An 18,476-nucleotide genomic window follows, 5' to 3' on the forward strand; every position below is an offset into this window, starting at 1 on the left:
GATTCATGCTAGATCATGGATAAATCTTGAAATCATGTTAGGTGAAAGGAGCTAGAAACCAAAGGTCACCATTGTATGACTCCTTTTTTTCCTGTGGTGCTTCAGGTAGAATGCAGGGCCTTGCATGCACTAGACAAGCACTTTTACCTCTGAGCTACACCACCAGCCCTTGATTCCATTTTTATGAAATGTCTAGAACAGGCAAATATATGGAGGTGGAAAGGAGATTTCATCACTGCCAGGAGCTGAAGGAAAGAGGAATGACTACTCATGGGTATAGGGCTTCTTTTTAGACTGAAAAATATTTGGGACTTTGTGAAGATGCTAGAACAACTCTGTGGCTATACTAAAAGTCACTGACATGTGTATTTTAAAAGGGTGAATTTTATGATATATGAATTATCTTAATAATGTCATAAAAACACTTCGTACCTATTATATGCACACTGCATATAATGTGCATTTGCTGGGGAAAAATGACTAATTGTTTAAAATTAGGAATGAAAGTCAAAGACCATTTGGGTGACTTTGAGTCTAATGAGTCATCTGAAAGACCAAGTGAATTTCAAAGAATTGGTACAAAACGTGAAGTAGAGATCATCTAGAATCTATTTCAACTCCCTATTTTACAGAGGAGGATATTGGGCCCTGCCTTGCTGTCCTCCCCCCACCCTCCCAAATTAGTTGAGCCTCTTTTCAGTTGTATTGAGTCATAACTAAGAACTTGCGTGTATTATTCATGACACAAGACCTGGAGACACACTAAGACTGTGCCGGTGAAGATTCTTGGGAGGAGGGGGACGCCTCTTACGGATCTGAACAAATGCAGCTCTTCTTTTGGGAATGTGCACGGTAGTACTTAGGTCTCTTCGCACAACTGTAAGAGGCCCCAAACAAGGCAGGGAGGCAGTGACTCATTTTTGGCCACAGTTGTGGGGTCACTGAGGACGTGGAAAAGGAAGACGCACTCCTGTGCATCTGAGAATCCCGGCTGGACGAGGGATGGCCTCCCCGCAGCTCCACGCCCTTTATCTGCTGGGGAATTTCAAATGCTGGGCTGATCAAATGGCTCTACTAACCCCAAGACCCCCTTGCTTTTCCAGACCAACGTGAGCCCCTAAAAGCATGTTTGGGGTGGTTAAAAAACCACCCTGACAACTACCTTAATACTATTTGCAAGAAGTTATTACAGTCAAACCTCCCAATATGGCACCCCACCATGATGTCACATCAGACAAAACAGCTGGCCATTGGTTCCCGAGTGTCAGAACGCCTGGCCAGTTGGCCAGCATGGCTTCTCTGCTCATTTCACTATTCTCAAGAACACAACCCTGGGTTTCCTGTGACCGCGTGGCTTCCAGTTCTCCATAACTTTGTCAGGACTCTGTGACGATCACCACTTTACCTTAGCGTGAAATCTTTCAGAGCCTTCTTTAGCTGAGTAATATTTAAACATAGCTTTTAGAATAACTAGAATAACAAAACATTTTTACTTAATATTATTCGATATGTACTTCTGCTTAAAGCTGAATTATTTCCCATGTTGATCCTTTTTAACAATTATATGATAATCCAGAGAATTCAGCTCCCACCATGTAATTAATCATTTATCATTCCCCCAAAACGAGATATTTGGGCTGATTTTAGGATTTTTGTCTATTTAAAAAGGAAAAACAAAGCCGAATTCAGCTTCCCCGTACTTACAGTGAGTTTTCTTCTGGAGTATTTTTCCGTCTGTTCCACGGCTGGTTCGCTTGCATCTGAATCACTTGGGAGTGGGCAGAGCTGGTTGGAAATGTAGATTCTTGGGCCTCGTGACACACCTACCAATTTGAACTCGATGGGACTGGGAGGTGAGAAGCTAGGGTGTTAAATCTCCGAAGGGATTTTTACGCACGCTAGAATTTGGGACTAAGCTCTGAAGATGAGCTGCTTCTAGGGGGCTGCTGATTGCCGCATGGAGCCCGAGAGCCTGGGGGGACTGGACACGGCATTTCAACCTCAAGCAGCCCCATCCCTCTCCTGCTCTAACCAGGAGAGAAGCTGAGGATCGGGTTAAGTCACTTTTCCAAGCTGACCTGGCTAAGCGGTCACAGTACTAGTCTTTCAGCCCCTGATTCATGAACCCTGTTCTTAATCACTTGGCTACACTGATAACAAACTCCTAGATTCCACCCCACCTTCAAAACAACAAAAGCTTATGCGTGGCAAACACGTAGCCCACCTGGGAGTCTTCAACTTGGAACCTACGTTAGTCCCATTTGAGAGAAATGAGGAAACTCTTGGTGCGCTGGCCTCAGACCTTTCTGTCTGGAACCAGCCCCTGAACTCAAATGTGGAGATAGAAATGTTTCATGGAGGAAGGAGTGGGATTTCTTCTGGTTTCCCAGAGGTCAGAGCCATTAGGAATCTCCCCTGACCTTGGTTGGAAGCTAGCAGACAGTGTTCTCGTGGGAGAGGCCCAGTGGGTGCAGAAGAGGAGGAGGTGGGTAGCATGAAAGGTGGGCCCCATCAGGCCCATGCAGTGGGTGGCCTGGGCTCTTGTCCTTGGAATTTAACTTTTCTCTAACCACAGGCTAGTCGCTGTGAAGAGGGAGACCCAGTCCCACTCAGGAAATCTGGACTGAGAGTCGAAGACTCCCATGCCTTAGGCATGTGGTCAAGTTCATGTGTGCCTTTCCCTCTTAAAAAAAAAAAAAAAAAAAAAAAAAAAAAAAAAAAATCTGGGTTTAACCCAAGGCTTCCCCTGCAGGTGGTGAATGAAAAGGAAAACAGTCTGACTCCGACTGAAGGGGGTCAAGGGCAGGTCTGTATGAAACACAAGAATGGGATCATGGAGAACGAGTGCTTTTTCTTTTGGTCCTAAAGTTTTGAACTTGTGGGAAGAACTTTCCTGATGGGAAAGGCCGTCCCCCTTCCAAGTCAGCTGGTTTGCCAAGGCCCCATTTGAACCGTCCTTCCCCTCTGAAGCCTGTTTCCTGACCACTGCCCCCCACAATGATCCCCTCCTCGTGACTCTGGTTCAGAGTTGCATGCTTGCATTGGAATCTCCTCCCCTGGACTGGAAGTTGATTGAGGGGTGGGGTCAGGTTCTGCACTTCTTGGTTTCCATTTCACTATCTTCCCTCTAGAGGTCCACAGTAAATACTAGGGGGTTGAAAAAAGTGTTCTTTAAATTCATGGTGCTGCCACTACATCTTTTAGGTTGAAGTCTTAGTCCTAGGAGTTGGCCATTCTCGTGGACACTTATTAACTTAAGGCAGCTCCACAAAGAGAATGGCCCTTGACAAGCTGGCAGAAGACAGACCGAGATGAAAGTGGGGACCATTCTGGGTGTGCTCTGTAAATCCTTCCCCGACTCAGCTTTCCTTCTCTTTCCACATCTCTCTGCTGACTAGAGAGGACTTTGAGGACTGAGAGGAAGGTGGAACCACAACGTGAAGGAGTCTGGATTCCTGAGTAGCTGCTTGGAGGGGAGGCAGCCAGGAGAGAGGCCCAGGCAGAGAGGCCCGCAGCAGATTTGCACGGGCAATGGCTGCATTTAGTGTTAGGTTAAAGCAGGACAAGGCACATGCACGCAATGCCCGACGCAATGCCTGGCCTGTTCTGTGTCAGTTATGTCTTCACATTGTGAGAGTGACCATAGGCTCCTGAAAGGGCTGAGTTAAAGATAGGTGTCGTCTGTGCCCATAGAGCGTCACCTGAGTATAAAATGTGTATGTTCCTCTCTCATCTGTAGACAGCACCTGAATGGCACCCAGCAGGTGTTCTCTTAATTACTGTAGTGACATTGTTGCTCATGTTTGGACATGCTACCATCCGCTGAAAGGCTTGGCTACAGTGGGACAACTCAGGGGCCTAAAATCCACTTTAGTGAGTTACATTTTCTACCCAGCTGACTCTCAAAGTCAGCAGTCTTCTTTCCAAAGGGGACACCCATACGAGCCTCCTGGTTGAAGATTCAGCAGAAACCCTGCCAAGGTTCCAGGACCAGTTCACAGTCCCCCAGATGAGACTGTGAGTGTAAGACAAACTCTGACAGCTTAGCCAAATAGAGGCACCCTGGCCTTAGTCCACTGTAGCCTGATCTGCAGGTGCTCAGACAGCTTGACCTTCCGGCACCCAACCCCACACCTGGGCAGGGCCCACCCAGTCCCGGATCATGGGAAGAAACTCCCCAGGGTCTTGCGCAAAGCCCCGTCTATCACTCTTAGGGATTCTTACCACAGTTTGCCTGAGCTAAGTTATTTGTTTTCCCAGCCCCAGAGGATGCTGAGCCGTTTCAAGAAGGGGAAAGGGAGATGGCGGGTGGGCGTCAGACCAAATAGAAATGAGAATCAGCAGCCAGGGTCCTTACTGGGGGTGGGCAGAAAACAAAACGCCACTCTTACGGGGGAGTACAGGAGTCCAAGGTCAATCCCAAGGCCCTGGAGAAAGGCAGCCTCCGCCCAGCGCTGTGCTTTTGAGAGTGGCACTGTCACTTGGAGTCTTGGTTAGGAGTCGGTGGCTGTTCCCTGAGGCCAGGAGCCCTTGGCCCCCTGCTGTCCCTCCCACTTCGCCTTCCTTCCTTGGTGACTTCTCCTCTTCCTTTTTTCCTCCCGGTGCCCCCAGAGGAGGACACACAGAGACAGGCCTTGCTCTGAAGTACCTTCTGGGCAGAGGGTTCCCTGGGGGCAGAAATGGCTCTGTGCCCCAGCTCCTCATTGTCGTCACCGATGGCAAGTCCCAGGGGCACGTGGCGCTGCCGGCCAAGCAGCTGAAGGAAAGCGGTGTCACTGTGTTTGCCGTGGGGGTCCGGTTTCCCAGGTAAGTGCCTCAGGGGTTCTGGGTCCGCCCTCGGGTGGCGGGCTGGGGGACCACGACCTGGCTGAGAGCCTTCATAGCGGTGGCAGGAGAGCTGGGAGTGCTCTGCTCCTCGCTGGGGTCTCTTTTCCTCACGTGGCTGGTTGTGGCTCCAGCGCACAGGGCGTCCCGACTTTGGAAGCTGAGTGTCATTGTCCCCGGTTGTCTGAGCATGTGGTTGCATGTGGCAGGAACTCGCCTGGAGCTTATTTGGGCAGCAGTGGAGATCTGTGGCGTCATCTCCTCTGGGTGGGTGTCAGTCCCTCAGGTAGGCAGGAGCTTCAGTGCCATGAAGATTCTCTCCGTCCCTTGCGGGTCTCTGCTGCCCTCTCTGCCTGGTGGCCTCTCCTCTCAGTCAGGAAGCTGGCCCTGGGGCTGCGGGGAGCCCCCAGCTCACGCCTTCACAGCTGCACCCTGGAGAGACCGCTCCTCCAGTTCCAGGTAACCCAGCTCTGGCTGGCCTGAGTCAGCCGGCTCCTGGTGCCAGGGGAGAGGAGGCGGTGGCTGGCTGTCCTCTCTACTGTCACATTTGTTCAGATGCTGGGCCAGTCTGCCTTCCTAGAAGAGAGTGCACAGGCCCTTAAGGTTCTCAACCCTGAAAATGGACATGACACCCAGTCCTTGGGCTTCTGTTCGTTGAGTATTAAGTGACATGACTCTGGGCCCTGCGTCTGCACTTAGAAATGTCTCCATTAGTTTTTGTGCATTACTGTATCAATTAATAAAGTTTTCTTCCTCATGCCAGACACTCTTCTAGGTTCTTGGGAAACAGAAACAACAATATAAAATCCTTACTTTCTTGGTGCTCTAGGAAAGAACTAGATAACAAACAAGTGAATTAATAAGAAACATTTTCGGTTGGAAATAAAATGCAAAGGAGAAAAAGAAAATAGGGTAAAAGTTTAAAGACTGATGGGGAATGGAGAAGGTAGCTGTTCTAGGCAGGGAGTTCTCTCAAGGCTTCTTGGAGGAATTGATTTATTCTTTAATTTTATTTTATTTTTGCAGGAGATAGTGGGAGACCAGGGATTGAACCCAGGGGTACTGTACCACTGAGCAACATCCCCAGCCTGTATTATTTTAAGACAAGCTCTCCCCAATTTGTTGAGTCTGGCCTCAAATTTGCAATCCTCCTGCCTCACTGCCTCAGCCTCCCCAGTAGCTGAAATTACCAGTGTGTACCACTGTGCCTGGTGGCAGGAGTGGATTTTTGAGCAGAAACTTGAGGAATGAGAACATCAAGGCTTTCAAAGAGCAGGCAAGGCAGGCAGCCGATGACAAGTACAAAGGCCCTGTGGTAGTGGCCCGCTTGGTGTGTTACAGGAACAGCAAAGCACCTGGGGAGGAGCTGGAGACCAGCAAACCAGGGTAGAATCACAAAAAAGCAGGTAGATGAGATGAACGGAATCATGGACCTTGTTTGTGCACAATGGTGGAGACTTTGGGCTTTTTGTTTGTTTGAAATGCTGGGGATCAAACCCGGGGCCTCAGTCATGCTAGGCAAGTACTCTGACACTGAGCCCCAGCTCCAGCCCGAGACTTCAGTTTGCCGTGAGTAGGATGGGAACTTTGCGGAGGGTTTTGAGCAGGGAAACTACTTTTTTAGAAGATCACACTGGCTGTCATGTACAAAATAGACGGATTGGGGAAAGCTGAACTAGGAAGGAGGCCTTTGGAGCAGCTTGCACAAGAGATAACTGTGCTCAAAGCAGGGGGAAGTTGTGGCCCTGCCCAGGGATGTCAGGCTAGAGTGGTGGAGTGGCCGGTCATTTGTGTGCACGGAGGATCTGCGCCTGAACAGAGCAAATCGTGGCACCGTTCACGCATGTGGGGAAGAGGGGGAAGGACAAGGCAGATTGAGTGCCATTTCAGCCAGGTTCAGTTGAGAAGCAGGCTGGCTGTCTCAGGAAAGAAGCTAAGCTGGTGACTGACTGTAAGGACCTGGAGCACAGAGGAGAGGTCAGGCTTGGAGAGTGACATTTGGGAGGGTTTTAAAGCCTACCTAAGGAGCAAGTGCAGAGAGCAGAGCTGACCAAGGACCAGCACCTGCAGGCCAGAAAGGGGAAGGAGAGAGTGCAGCAGACTGACCAGCAGCCAGGAGGGCGGGGAAAGCCAGGGTCCTGCCTGTCTTGGAGGTGATGATGGATTGTCCTTGTCCCTGTTGCCAGCAAGCTGGTGTTGAACACAGGCTGCCTTATCCTTCATGGGCTCCTTCCATATTCTCAAGTATAAGGAATATAAATCCCATGAGAGGCGAGGAGGGCATTCTTCCTGACTCTCTGCCTAGCCCCCAGCAGTGCTGCACAGAGTGCCCTGAAGATAGCAGTTGCCCAAAGGTTTGTCACTAAGGATGCAATCTGTCACTTGGAAGGGACACATGTCTCCTTCCTGGGCTTTCTTCTCCAACCAACAGCTAGAAAAGTGCTTCTCAAAGTATTTGCAGTGATGGACTTATTGTTTTGTTTTTCCTAATCCACAATACATTTTTAAAAATACCATAAAGATAGCAGAAAAAAGAAATAAAAAGGCAAAAATATATGCTCAACTGTTGATTCAGCAGATTCAAGTGACTCTGTCTAGCCACTGTACGTTGAGTTTCCAATGCTTGCTCTTCGTGTCTGTGCTTGCTGAGCTCTGCCCTGGCGTTAAACAGTTTGGGGACCTGTGCTACCCACGGGTCAACTTCCAGCCTGGAGAAATCTAGACGCCCATTGTCAGGAAAGTGGGTGGCCGACCTGCCACACAGGAATTCCCTGACCCTTCCTGCTCCTGGTGAAAGGCTGGGTCACTGTTGGCCAGTGGTTCTCAAAGTGTTCCCTGGACAGCAGGATCAGCCTTCTCTGGACGCCTCTACCTGTAGTTGATCAGGCCCTCCATGACTGATGCCAACCCAAGTTTAAAGCCCCTGCTGATTTGGTCTGATACTCTGTGAGATTTAAAAACATACTGTTTGAGTCTCTTTCCCCCTTCTAGTATTATCAAAGCCTTCCCTGACAGTTCTCCACTCTGGCTGGCATCGGAACTCCTTGGGCAGCTTCTGCGACAGCCTAGGCCAGGAGAACTGAGGGTGGGCCAGGTAGTGCCACCCCAGGACACTAATATGAGCTCCCCACTGAGAATCCCCTCTCTGTGTGTCAGGCCCCGAGCTGGGCACTGGGAGAAATCTCTGCTTTACATGAATTCAGACAAGAGTTGGGAGTTCCACATTAGTGACTTCGGAGATAAATGAAGTTTGGTCCTATTGCCAAAGCCAGGTCTACTTTGATGGATTTTCAATGGTATGATTCTTCTCTATGCATTGCTGACCTGTCATCTTACAAAGAAGCTTCTCAGTGTCATTTAATCCTTTCTTCAGGTCCTAGTGTCCTCCTCCCATGCATCATTTTTGGTCTGGGCTCTGACGATGATGCCCTCAGACGCGAGCTGCTTCCCGGGATGGCCTCACATTGTAGGGTTCTTGTGTCCGCCATTTAGGACATGTCAGCGTTTTTCCTATCACCAGCTGTCTTTGTTTACTTTTCCCTTGTGGTCACTTGCTTTTCTCATCAGCTATGGGTTTTGCAAATCCGACAGCTCAATCTGTTAGGACCGTGCTTCAAATAAGAGCTGATGGTTCTGAGGAGCTCCATGAACATGTGCGCACGGTGACCCCTGGCTGGGCTTCCCGTGGTTCACTTCTCAGGCTCACCTGTACCCTAGGTGGATGAGGTTGCTGTAGAGTGGCCTCTGGGTCAGTGGGGTGGTGCTGCTGTCCACAAAGAGCCCATGGCCCAGGAGGTGGTGGGCAGGAGGAGAGTGGGCATGGGCCCACACACAGCTGGGACTTCTTGGTGCAGGTGGGAGGAGCTGCACACTCTGGCCAGCGAGCCCACAGAGCAGCACGTGCTGTCGGCTGAGCAGACGGAGGACGCCACCAATGGCCTTCTGAGCACGCTCAGCAGCTCTGGGCTCTGTAGCACTGCTGCTCCAGGTAGGACGGTCCAGCCTGGGAGCCAGTGGCATTGCCCATGTGGAACAGGGTGTCTGGTGGGGCAGGTTCCTGAGGGCAAGAAAACAGCCAGCCTCTGCCCTGGGCTCTTTGTCCCATCCTCTGGGCTTCTCAGCCAGAGCTCTGAGCTTGGCTCTGGGGGTGGGGGAAAAGGGGCTCAGGGTTTGGGGTGCAGACCTGCTGGGGCTGTTCCCCTGCTCTGGAGAAGGCGCCACATCTGCTCCCCCTGCCGTGGTCAGCACAGAGGAGCGTGGGAAGCGTGGGGCTCGGCATCCTCGTCACGTCCATTCCCGAGCTAGAGTGGCACTCATTAGGTAGAAGGCACACGAGTGACATTCTGTAAAAGCCACATGGAGCAGCCACGCAGAGGAGATGCTCAGAGCCTGCCCCTGGCCTGGTTCTCTGCCCTGAGAGAGGCCAGAAGTGTCAGGCCCCGGGGCAGGCGGGACCCTGGGAACAACCCTCTGGGGAGCAGGGGTGAGGTGGAGGCCTCACCCTGTCTTACTGGGTCTTCTTTGCCACATGTGTGGGACACAGACTGCAGAGTGGAGGCTCATCCCTGCGAGCGCAAGACCCTGGAGACCGTCAGGGAGCTCGCGGACAACGCTCTGTGCTGGAGAGGGTCGCGGCGGGCTGACGCTGTGCTGGCCTTGCGGTGTCCCTTCTACAGGTTCGTCCATGTGGTCTGGGGGCAGAGACAGTGCAGGACCTGGGTGGGAGTGGAGGCCCTCGAAGCTGCCGGGCGAGCAGCGCTCGGAGACCAGGCGCCTGGAGACACAGAGCCTGTGACGGGGGAAGGAGGGAGTTGGGACAGAGTGCTGGGGAACAGAGAGGGCCCAGCTCCCAGCGGCAGTCTGTCAGCCTTAGGAACACAGCCCAGCTGCCTCACGTGGCTGGGGACAGGGCTGCAATTTGAAACAGAGTCCTTGAGGAGGATGTGGAGGTCCTTGCCAGGAACGTGGCATTGGGTCACCTAAGGGAGGTGGGGGCAAGCCTTGTACAGATGGCTGTTGAGGCCAAGTCCCTGTCAGCAGTTTCTGCCCCAACAAAAGCTGGGGGAGGGGTGGGGCCCACAGAACTTTCTGGGCTAGGATTTGTGTGTCAATGTGGTCACCAGGAGCAGACCTGGAGGGAAGAAGATTTCTCTCTAATGAGCTTGCAGCTGGGCAGACGCTTTAGTTCAACAACTCCCTGGGTTCTTACTTGACACTTGGCTCTTACCCCGTCTTACCTCAGAACAGACCCTGCCCTAGAGGTCAGCCCTGCAGCCTCCTCCAGAAGGGCTGCCCAGGGCTTCTGGGATGAAGCCCTGTTGGAGAACTTTAGATAACTTTTTGCCAAGGCCCAAGAGCCTGCTTAGGTGAGGCTGGACCTGGTGCTGCCTCTAACAGAGGGGGACTCTGCCCACCAGATGAGGAAGTGCTCCTGTTATAGCAGGCTCATGACCACAGAGAATCTGGAGGGCTAGGGGTGAGTCCCTGCAGGCAAAGTATGTCGGCTTTGGAGTCCGATGGTCACAGTTTGGATCTCAGCCCTGCTGTGGCCCAGTAACCACGTGACTTTGGTCAGCCTAGTTCAGCCCTCTAAACCCATTTCCCCTCCTACAAGATGGAAATCGCCATCTCAGGTAGCTGTGGATTCAGAGTAGCAATGGGGACACCTGGCCTGTGGAAGCCACTCCAGCAGGGGGCTATTGTGTTATCACAGGATGCTAGTGCTGAAGCAGACCCGAGATGTCACTGAGTCAAGTGGGTTGCAAATCTGCCTGAACTCTGAGGCAGACCAAATGCAAGCAGCACATCTGGGGTGAAGGGAAAGGCTGAGGCTCTCAGGAGAGGCCTGGCAACTTGGCCACTGGGTCCCCTTCCCTCATCATCAAAGCACCAAGGAAAGCAACTCAAAACTCCACATAGTATTACTGCATAGAAGAGGAACTGAACCAGAGAAGGAAACTAACACACCTGGGTCACACAGCCTGAATCTGGTGGCTCAGTTCTCAGTATGCCCCTCACTCCCTGCACTGTGGGCCTCAGAAAGCAACTTGTCATAAAAACTGCTCCCATAGTTCAGAATTTTGCACACAGACATCTCCAACTTCAATGTGATCGCAAGTTTGCATGATCCTCATTTTTAAAAATTGTCTCTGAGTAGTTTGAAGTGTTCCCTCCTCCCTGTGATGGTCAAATGAGGGCAGAATCCAGAAAGAAAACAAGGAAGCCATTCTTGACTTCTGCATTAGAATCTTATGTCGGTTTTGTGTTAAAAATAGTCATCACGAAAACCTTCGATCTCTCTACAACCGTGTTTCTGTGGTTGCAGCTGGAAGAGAGTGCTCCTCACACACCCCGCCACCTGCTACAGGACAACCTGCCCAGGTATGGTGTGCCTCTTGGATTTACCGGCTCCTTCTGGGCCTTGGGCACAGACTGGTTTGTAAAGGGGCATTGATGGTACTGGGGCAGAGGGCGGAGTTGGAATGGGCTCTGGGGCAGAGGACAGGGTTGGGATGGGCTCTGGGCAGAAGGATGGGGCCTTCCAGAGTTAGCGGAGCATGCTTGTGTTGTGTTCTTTCTTCATCTGCTCAGGGTGATTTTGCCCTGATAATGGAGTGACGACTTTAGAATTCAGCCCCTTATCCTTCACTCCTTGCATTGGTGAGAGGCAGAGAGAGACTCCCACTGAGCACCAGCTGTATAGACGGATCACACCCAGTGCCAAACTCAGGGCAAGATACCCAGTTGGTTCCCTCCTTTATAAAAATGGTGTACTCTGCCCAGTGTCTGAGTCCCTCTTCCCCCTCTACATAATCCGAGGTTCCCATACCCAGGGCAATAGGTAATCCCATGGAAATGCTTCATCCAAGCCAACATGAGGAATTAGCAACTCTTCTGCGCACCATTGAGCTTGGTTCCTGGTGCATCCTCTCTGCTCCTCCCCTGGGGGTCGGGTGCATCCTGCTGACTTGGGAGCTGACATCGTCCCGGTGTGTGTTGGTGCCCATCCTTGTGTGAGCTTGCTATTCCTGATGGGGCAGCAGCCTGTCTCTGGAGGCAGAGCCAGTGGTTCACATGTAGGCAGACAGCCTTCCAGTATTGGGCGATCCCCTGGGCCTCCCTTTCAAAGGGTCGAAGTTCCCACCTGACTGGCCTCTGGAACACGGGGGGACAGAGAATGGGGCTGTTGCTTTCAGAAGTTAGAGTTGGAGGATTGACGGTTTGGGAACCAGGACGACTGGGTCTGAGCCCCCACCCCGCCCCTTGCCAGCCATCTGACCTTCCACACGTGACTGCCACTCACTGAGCTGCAGCTTCCACATCTGTAAAATGGGAATGTTCACAGTTCCTGCCTCATGGGATTGTCACAATGAAACGAGGCCACATCCAGCAGTTAGCAGGCCCACAGCGGGTGCTCAACGGATGGCCGCCGTTGCTGCAGTTCATGAGCCACCAGGAATGTCCCCCAGGATCCAGCTGCCAGGACAAAATGCCTGGCAAAATGCCCAGAGTGGGCCTCAGTGACTTCTGGCTTTGGAAAGTCTGCTTTTTAATGCCAGCGATGTGGCCACCAAGTAAAATGTCAATATTCTGAAGTAAAAAGGACACAGATCCCCAATCCTATCACGATGCACTAGCTGCTCACCAAGCCTTCTGAATACATGAGCGTAGGAAGCTCCCGCGTGTTCTCTTGGGGCTTTCTCTTCTGTAACAATTATTGGTGAGCGCATTGATCAGGGGCTGGGATAGTGACCCCAGGGTATGTATCATCAGTCAGACCTTCAGAGTGGGCCCGATTTTGACACAGGTGGTGCTTTCCTGTGTAAAATATCAACTCTGAGGCGTTACTCATAATTTGCACTTGGCATCCAAAAGCAAGTGCTGTGTCACTTTTTGGGGAGTGTTGGCTCGGGGCTAAGACTTTCCACAGATTCATTCATCCCGTGCACGTAGTAACACTGTGGAATAGGGCGCTGTCATGGGCGCCCTTTCTAGGTGAAGGTAGGCAAGCGTGAAGAGCTGAATCCAGGTGCCCAAGGAAGGGACGGTGGCCACACTGATCACCAAGCTGCCTGGTTGGGGGATGCGAAGGCTCACTGTTCTGCAGTGCCAGGTTGTAGAGCCCTTCAGAACAGGCAGAACTTAAGAAGGGGCCCTGTCAGCTCCCAGCATTCCCTGAGTCTTAAGGCTCCCACGCTGTCAGCTTGATGATACCGAGTTCTTCACCCCTGGCAAGCTGGGTGCAGAGCTACTCATTATTGCTGCCCCCGGCTCCTCTAGGCCTCCTCAGCAGCTGTGGTTATTGTGTTCCTGGTCCCATGGACATGTCCCTGAGTGGGCCTGCAATTCCTACTGGGCAGTGGGGAGGAGAGAGGCTGGGCCCTGCAGGACTCAGCCCCTGGCTGACCAGCCCTCTTCACTCCTGTGCCAGTGTGCATGGCTCTTAACTGGTGTCTCTCTGATAGGCCCTTGTGACTCCCAGCCCTGCCAGAATGGAGGCACGTGCATTCCAGAAGGACTGGGCAGATACCACTGCCTCTGCCCGCTGGCCTTTGGAGGGGAGGCCAACTGCGGTATGTATGTGTGGGACTCAGGACTGACCACTGGGGAGCAGGTAGAGCCTGGACTCCCCTCTCACCTCCCACCGCCGTAGCTACTGAATAGAATCAGTCGTTGAATTGTAGAGCCACCTACTTTCCCAAAACTCCACCGATCTGATGCCTCTCATGGTGTCTGAATAAATAATAAGTGCTTCACAAATAACTCATTCTGGTGGCGGAGCTCTGGCTGATGTTTGAGCATCACTGAGCCAGCCCAACTCTGTGGTCTGGTTCTGGGCAGAATCTTTTCTTCTTTCTCCACCAAAGAGAAACAAAGAACCCTCAACTCCTCCCCCACATTTTTAAAAAAATATTTTTTAGTTGTAGGTGGACACAATACCTTTATTTATTTCTATGCGGTGCTGAGGATTGAACCCAGTGCCTCACACGTGCTAGGCAAGCGCTCTACCACTGAGCCCCGGCCCCAGCTCCCCTTTTGGTTTTGAAGATGTAAAATAAAGGCTCCAGAAGCTTTAGTTCACAGGGTGGTTGAGAATTTTAAACAAGATGACATAACCTGCTTGACACAGTAAGGCTAGTTAAAGAGTGGCTTAAATTTTAACGGTGTGGTGTTGGGTCCACTGGAGACCCACAGGGAAAAAATAAACGTTGACCCTGTACCTCACAACCCACTCCCAGGTTAGACCTAAACGTAAGCGGCAAAACAAGCTTCTAAAAGAAAACACAGGGGCAGATCTTCATGATCTCGAGGCAAAGATTTTCCACAGCTGTGTCTAACCCTGTGGCAGGCACTGGTCACCTGGTGTCTCTGGCTCCCAGCAGTGTGTGGGTGTCTCGGGTGGGGCCGATCTGCACCCTGCACTGACCACAATGTGGCAGTGGGTGTCGCTGTGATTCCAGCAGCCCCGAAGCTGAGTCTCGAGTGCAGAATCGACCTCCTCTTCCTGCTGGACAGCTCTGCAGGCACCACCCTGGAGGGCTTCCTGCGGGCCAAGGCCTTCGTGAAGCGGTTCCTGCAGGCGGTGCTGAGCGAGGACTCCCGGGCCCGCGTGGGCGTGGCTGGGTACAGCCGGGAGCTGGTGGTGGTAGTGCCCGTGGGCGAGTACCAGGACGTGCCAGACCTGGTCAGGAGCCTCGACAGCCTTGTGTTCAGCGGTGGCCCCACCCTGACGGGCAGTGCCTTGCAGCAGGTGGCGGAGCGTGGCTTTGGGAGCGCCACCAGGACAGGCCAGGACCGGCCGCGCAGAGTGGTGGTCCTGCTCACCGAGTCCCACTCCCAGGACGAGGTGGCTGGCCCAGCGCGTCGTGCAAGGGCCCGAGAGCTGCTCCTGCTGGGTGTGGGCAGCGAGGCCGTGCGGGCGGAGCTGGAGGAGGTCACTGGCAGCCCCAAGCTCGTGCTAGTCTATGCAGAAGCCCAGGACCTGTTCAACCAGATCCCGGAGCTGCGGGGGAAGCTGTGCAGCCGGCCCCTGCCAGGTAAGGCCGGTGCCTGACTCAGGCCGCGGGTCAGTGGGCAGGTCCTTCCTTCTGTCGGGCACCGCTTCGCCATTACCCTCTCCCCGTGCTGGGCCAGAACCTCATCTCTGATCTTTTATGTACCAGCCACATGACCAGTAGCTTCTCAGTTTGTCAAAAAATGGGACTGATGATAGCGCTCTTCGAGGGATTTTTGTGAGGATTAGCTGAGCCGTGTGCGTGCTAAGCATGCGGCAAGCTTTCGGTGTTGCTGCTTATTCTTCTTAATTATTGTTACCAAGGGGCTGAGTCCACCAAGCACACTCAGGAGCAGCACCCCCAGTGCATCCCAGGCTGCTGAACGGTGCACACACGTGCAAACCCGGCTGAAACCAGCGTTCCACCAAACGGGACTCATTCCCGCTCCCTGGGACGCAAGACACGTGCTCACATTTTTGTTTTGTTTCATATCCCATGAAGTCAATTTCAAGGCCTGCTCTCGGAGGGCGCCCTGGGGATGGGTACCGCGGGAGGGGCTGTTGCCACCCAGTGGCAGGGCCGGGCTGCTGGGGAATGTGGGAGCTGCAACACACCCTTGACCCAGTGCCTGCCGCTTCCCTGGGAGGTGGGCGGTGGGAAGCTGCACCCTGGACTTGGATTCTCAGCTCTTCCCAGCGGCAGGGACCCCTCCTTCCTCTAGGGGAGGACAAGGACTGGCCTGCCCCGCTCCCTCCCCTCTCTTCCATGGCAGCCAGCTTTGTAGTTTTTCTTTTAGGAATGGTTGTAGATTTACAGGAAAAACAGGACAGTAGTGGAGAGTTCCCACATACCCCACAACCTGTTTCCCCTTTTGTTAATACCTTCATTAGTCAGGAACATTATTATCATTAATGAATTGATGTCAACACGTATTATTTATTACAGTCCATACTTTAGTCAGACTTCCTTATTTTTTTACCTAATGTTCATCTATTTCAGAATACCAGCCAGGTCCCCATAGGACATTTGGTAGGTCTCTTTACACTCTTTGTGGTTGTGACAGTTTCTCAATTATAAACCCAAATCCCTTCAGCTGGTGCTGAGAGCTCCCAGGTCTGCTCCCTGCAGGATGGGAGAGGCCTTCTCCCTGCTCAGAGGCACCCTGTCCCACCGCTTCACCCTGACTTACCCTTCAGTTCTAGCTTAAGTGTCACCTCCCCAGAGAAGCCTTGACCCCTCTCCCAGGCTCATCATGTTGCCCACAGTTCCCGGCACTTGTCCTCACTGCTCACTCCATTTGTAGTTCTATGTTTATTTCCTGTCCATGCCCCCATAGACAGCCCCCAAGAGCAGACTTCGGTCCATTGTGCCCTGGGTACAGTGCATGGAGTGGTGGGAGGTGCAGACGCTGTCAGAGTCCCCAGAGTTCAATGACTAACACGTGATAGAAGCACTTTCCTCTCACATACCATTCAGATCTGAGTGGGCCAGGCCAGTAGAGTGAGTTGGCCATCTGGTGGCTTCCATCTTGAGGTCTAAGGTCACCATTTCTCGGTCAGCAAGCAGGGGGAGAAGGGAAGTGGAAGACCAGCAGATCTCACTTGCATAAGTCTTAGTTTGCAAATATAAACTTGGAAATTGCATGATAATTTCAGATCACATCAGGTGGAGCTCAGACCCATGGCCACACTTGGCTACCAGGGAGTTGGGAACATGGTCTAGTTGGGCATTCACATGCCTGCCCGTGTGCTGGGGACAGGTGTCCTATGGCCATGAGGAGGAGGGTGGGTACTGCATGGACAGACAACAGACCGGTCACTTGGACTCTGCAGCCTCACTGTCCTGGCCAGGTCTAGACAAGGGGCCCCTCTGCTTGTCCCTGCAGGCTGCCAGGCTCAGTCCCTGGACCTGGTCTTCCTGTTGGATGCCTCTGCCTCAGTGGGACCCGAGAACTTCGCTCAGATGCAGAGCTTTGTGAGGAGCTGTGCCCTCCAGTTCGATGTGAACCCTGATGTGACACAGGTTGGCCTGGTGGTGTACGGTAGCCAGGTGCAGACAGCCTTCGGGCTAGAGGCCCACCTTACCCGTGCTGCTGTGCTGCGGGCCGTGAGTCAGGCCCCCTACCTGGGGGGCGTGGGCTCAGCTGGCACAGCCTTGCTGCACATCCATGACAAGGTGATGACTGTCCAGAGGGGTGCACGGCCTGGGGTCCCCAAGGCCGTAGTGATGCTCACAGGTGGGAGAGGGGCAGAGGATGCAGCCGTCCCTGCCCAGAAGCTGAGAAACAACGGCATCTCCGTCTTGGTGGTGGGCGTGGGGCCTGTCCTGAGGGAGGCACTGAGGAGGCTGGCTGGTCCTCGGGACTCCCTGATCCACGCAGCAGCCTACAGCGACCTGCAGTACCACAGGGACATGCTTATCGAGTGGATATGTGGAGGTGAGTGGGAGCATCCACGCCCCGCAGGGCTGCACCCAGGACGGGCCCTCCACGTGGGCCTACACCTGCATCAGTACAAGGAAAGCAGCTTCCGAGCTCCAGAGCGCTCACTTGCTGTGTGCCCCGCTATGTGGGAAATCCCACTCACGTAAAACCCCCCCGTGACACTGAGGTGGCAGAGTATTTAACCCAGGCACCTCCTTTTCAATTTGAGATTAATGCATTCCTTTTAAACAGATGACACCTCAAGGAAACTCTCAGCCCTGTAAGGACCGTATGTTGACACTGACCTAGGTAGTAAATGACAGGCTAGGTACCAAGGAGGCCAGGCCAGCCTGACTCCAAGCCTTCATTTTGTCAGCGACTTTTAAAAAGTATGTGGCAATGATAATACTAGTGAAAGTGCCATGTACATAGCACCTCTGAGAGAGTCTCCATCACCTGTAGGAAGGCTGGGTGCACACTGGGTCCTACTCGGGTGGCAAGGTAGGATAGAGCACCAGCCCTGTGCCAAGCTGTTGCTTTAGGACCAGCAAAGACACTAAGGTGTGAGACCCTACTGCAGTGGCCTTGCGCTTGAACCGGACTTAGGAGTGGGGATCTTTGCTTCTGATCCAGACTGACCTGGTGGGCACGTTCTCTCTTGCAGAAGCCAAGCGGCCGGTTAACCTCTGCAAACCCAGCCCATGCATGAACGAGGGCACCTGTGTCCTGCGGAACGGGAGCTACCACTGCGCGTGCCGGGGCGGCTGGGAGGGCCCGCACTGTGAGAACCGTGAGTGGGCTCTGCTCCGCCTGCTGACCTGGGGGTGGTCTTCTGAATCCTGCCAAGTCCCACAAACGCAGCCGAAGACAGGTTCTATGGTTCGGTCATTTATTGATTCATCCACGAGACATTAGGAGGAGCTGGCATCCCAGGCATTGTTCTGGGTGTCAGGAATACGGCAGTATATAGAATAAAACTGCCCTGGTGGAGCTTCCATTCTAGTGTGGAGACGGATAATAAAGCAGTACGTACAACATGGATGCTAGATAGAGCTAAGCACACTGGGAAAAAATACAGGACAACTAGAAGGGAGACCTCTGGTAGCATGGTAATGGGCATGAGGAGAGGGGGCAGGCAGGTGGGTATGTGCTGGCACTTACTGGGAGCTCTTTTCTGAGTGTCCGTTTGCTCAGTGATGTGGGAAGAACTGCCATCCACCGAGAGTGAGGACAGA

The 18,476-nt window shown here is 52.8% G+C and overlaps 1 protein-coding gene across 4 annotated transcripts in view; it reads left to right on the forward strand.

The window, feature by feature from the left end:
• Positions 1-18,476, forward strand: part of Vwa2 (von Willebrand factor A domain containing 2) — a 41,025-nt gene that overhangs the window by 19,578 nt on the left and 2,971 nt on the right. For 3 of the 4 annotated variants that reach the window (XM_047553296.1, XM_047553297.1, XM_047553299.1), the window contains exons 6-13: positions 4,612-4,806; positions 8,679-8,812; positions 9,368-9,500; positions 11,150-11,205; positions 13,290-13,397; positions 14,286-14,861; positions 16,705-17,256; positions 17,906-18,031. In XM_047553296.1, coding sequence (XP_047409252.1) covers positions 4,612-4,806; positions 8,679-8,812; positions 9,368-9,500; positions 11,150-11,205; positions 13,290-13,397; positions 14,286-14,861; positions 16,705-17,256; positions 17,906-18,031 — 1,880 coding nt within the window. The remainder of the gene's footprint in view (positions 1-4,611; positions 4,807-8,678; positions 8,813-9,367; positions 9,501-11,149; positions 11,206-13,289; positions 13,398-14,285; positions 14,862-16,704; positions 17,257-17,905; positions 18,032-18,476) is intronic. The other variant, XM_047553298.1, reaches the window with a different exon arrangement.

The sequence above is a fragment of the Sciurus carolinensis genome, chromosome 5 (assembly GCF_902686445.1).
Source record: "Sciurus carolinensis chromosome 5, mSciCar1.2, whole genome shotgun sequence".
In the NCBI taxonomy this organism is placed as follows: Eukaryota; Metazoa; Chordata; class Mammalia; order Rodentia; family Sciuridae; genus Sciurus; species Sciurus carolinensis.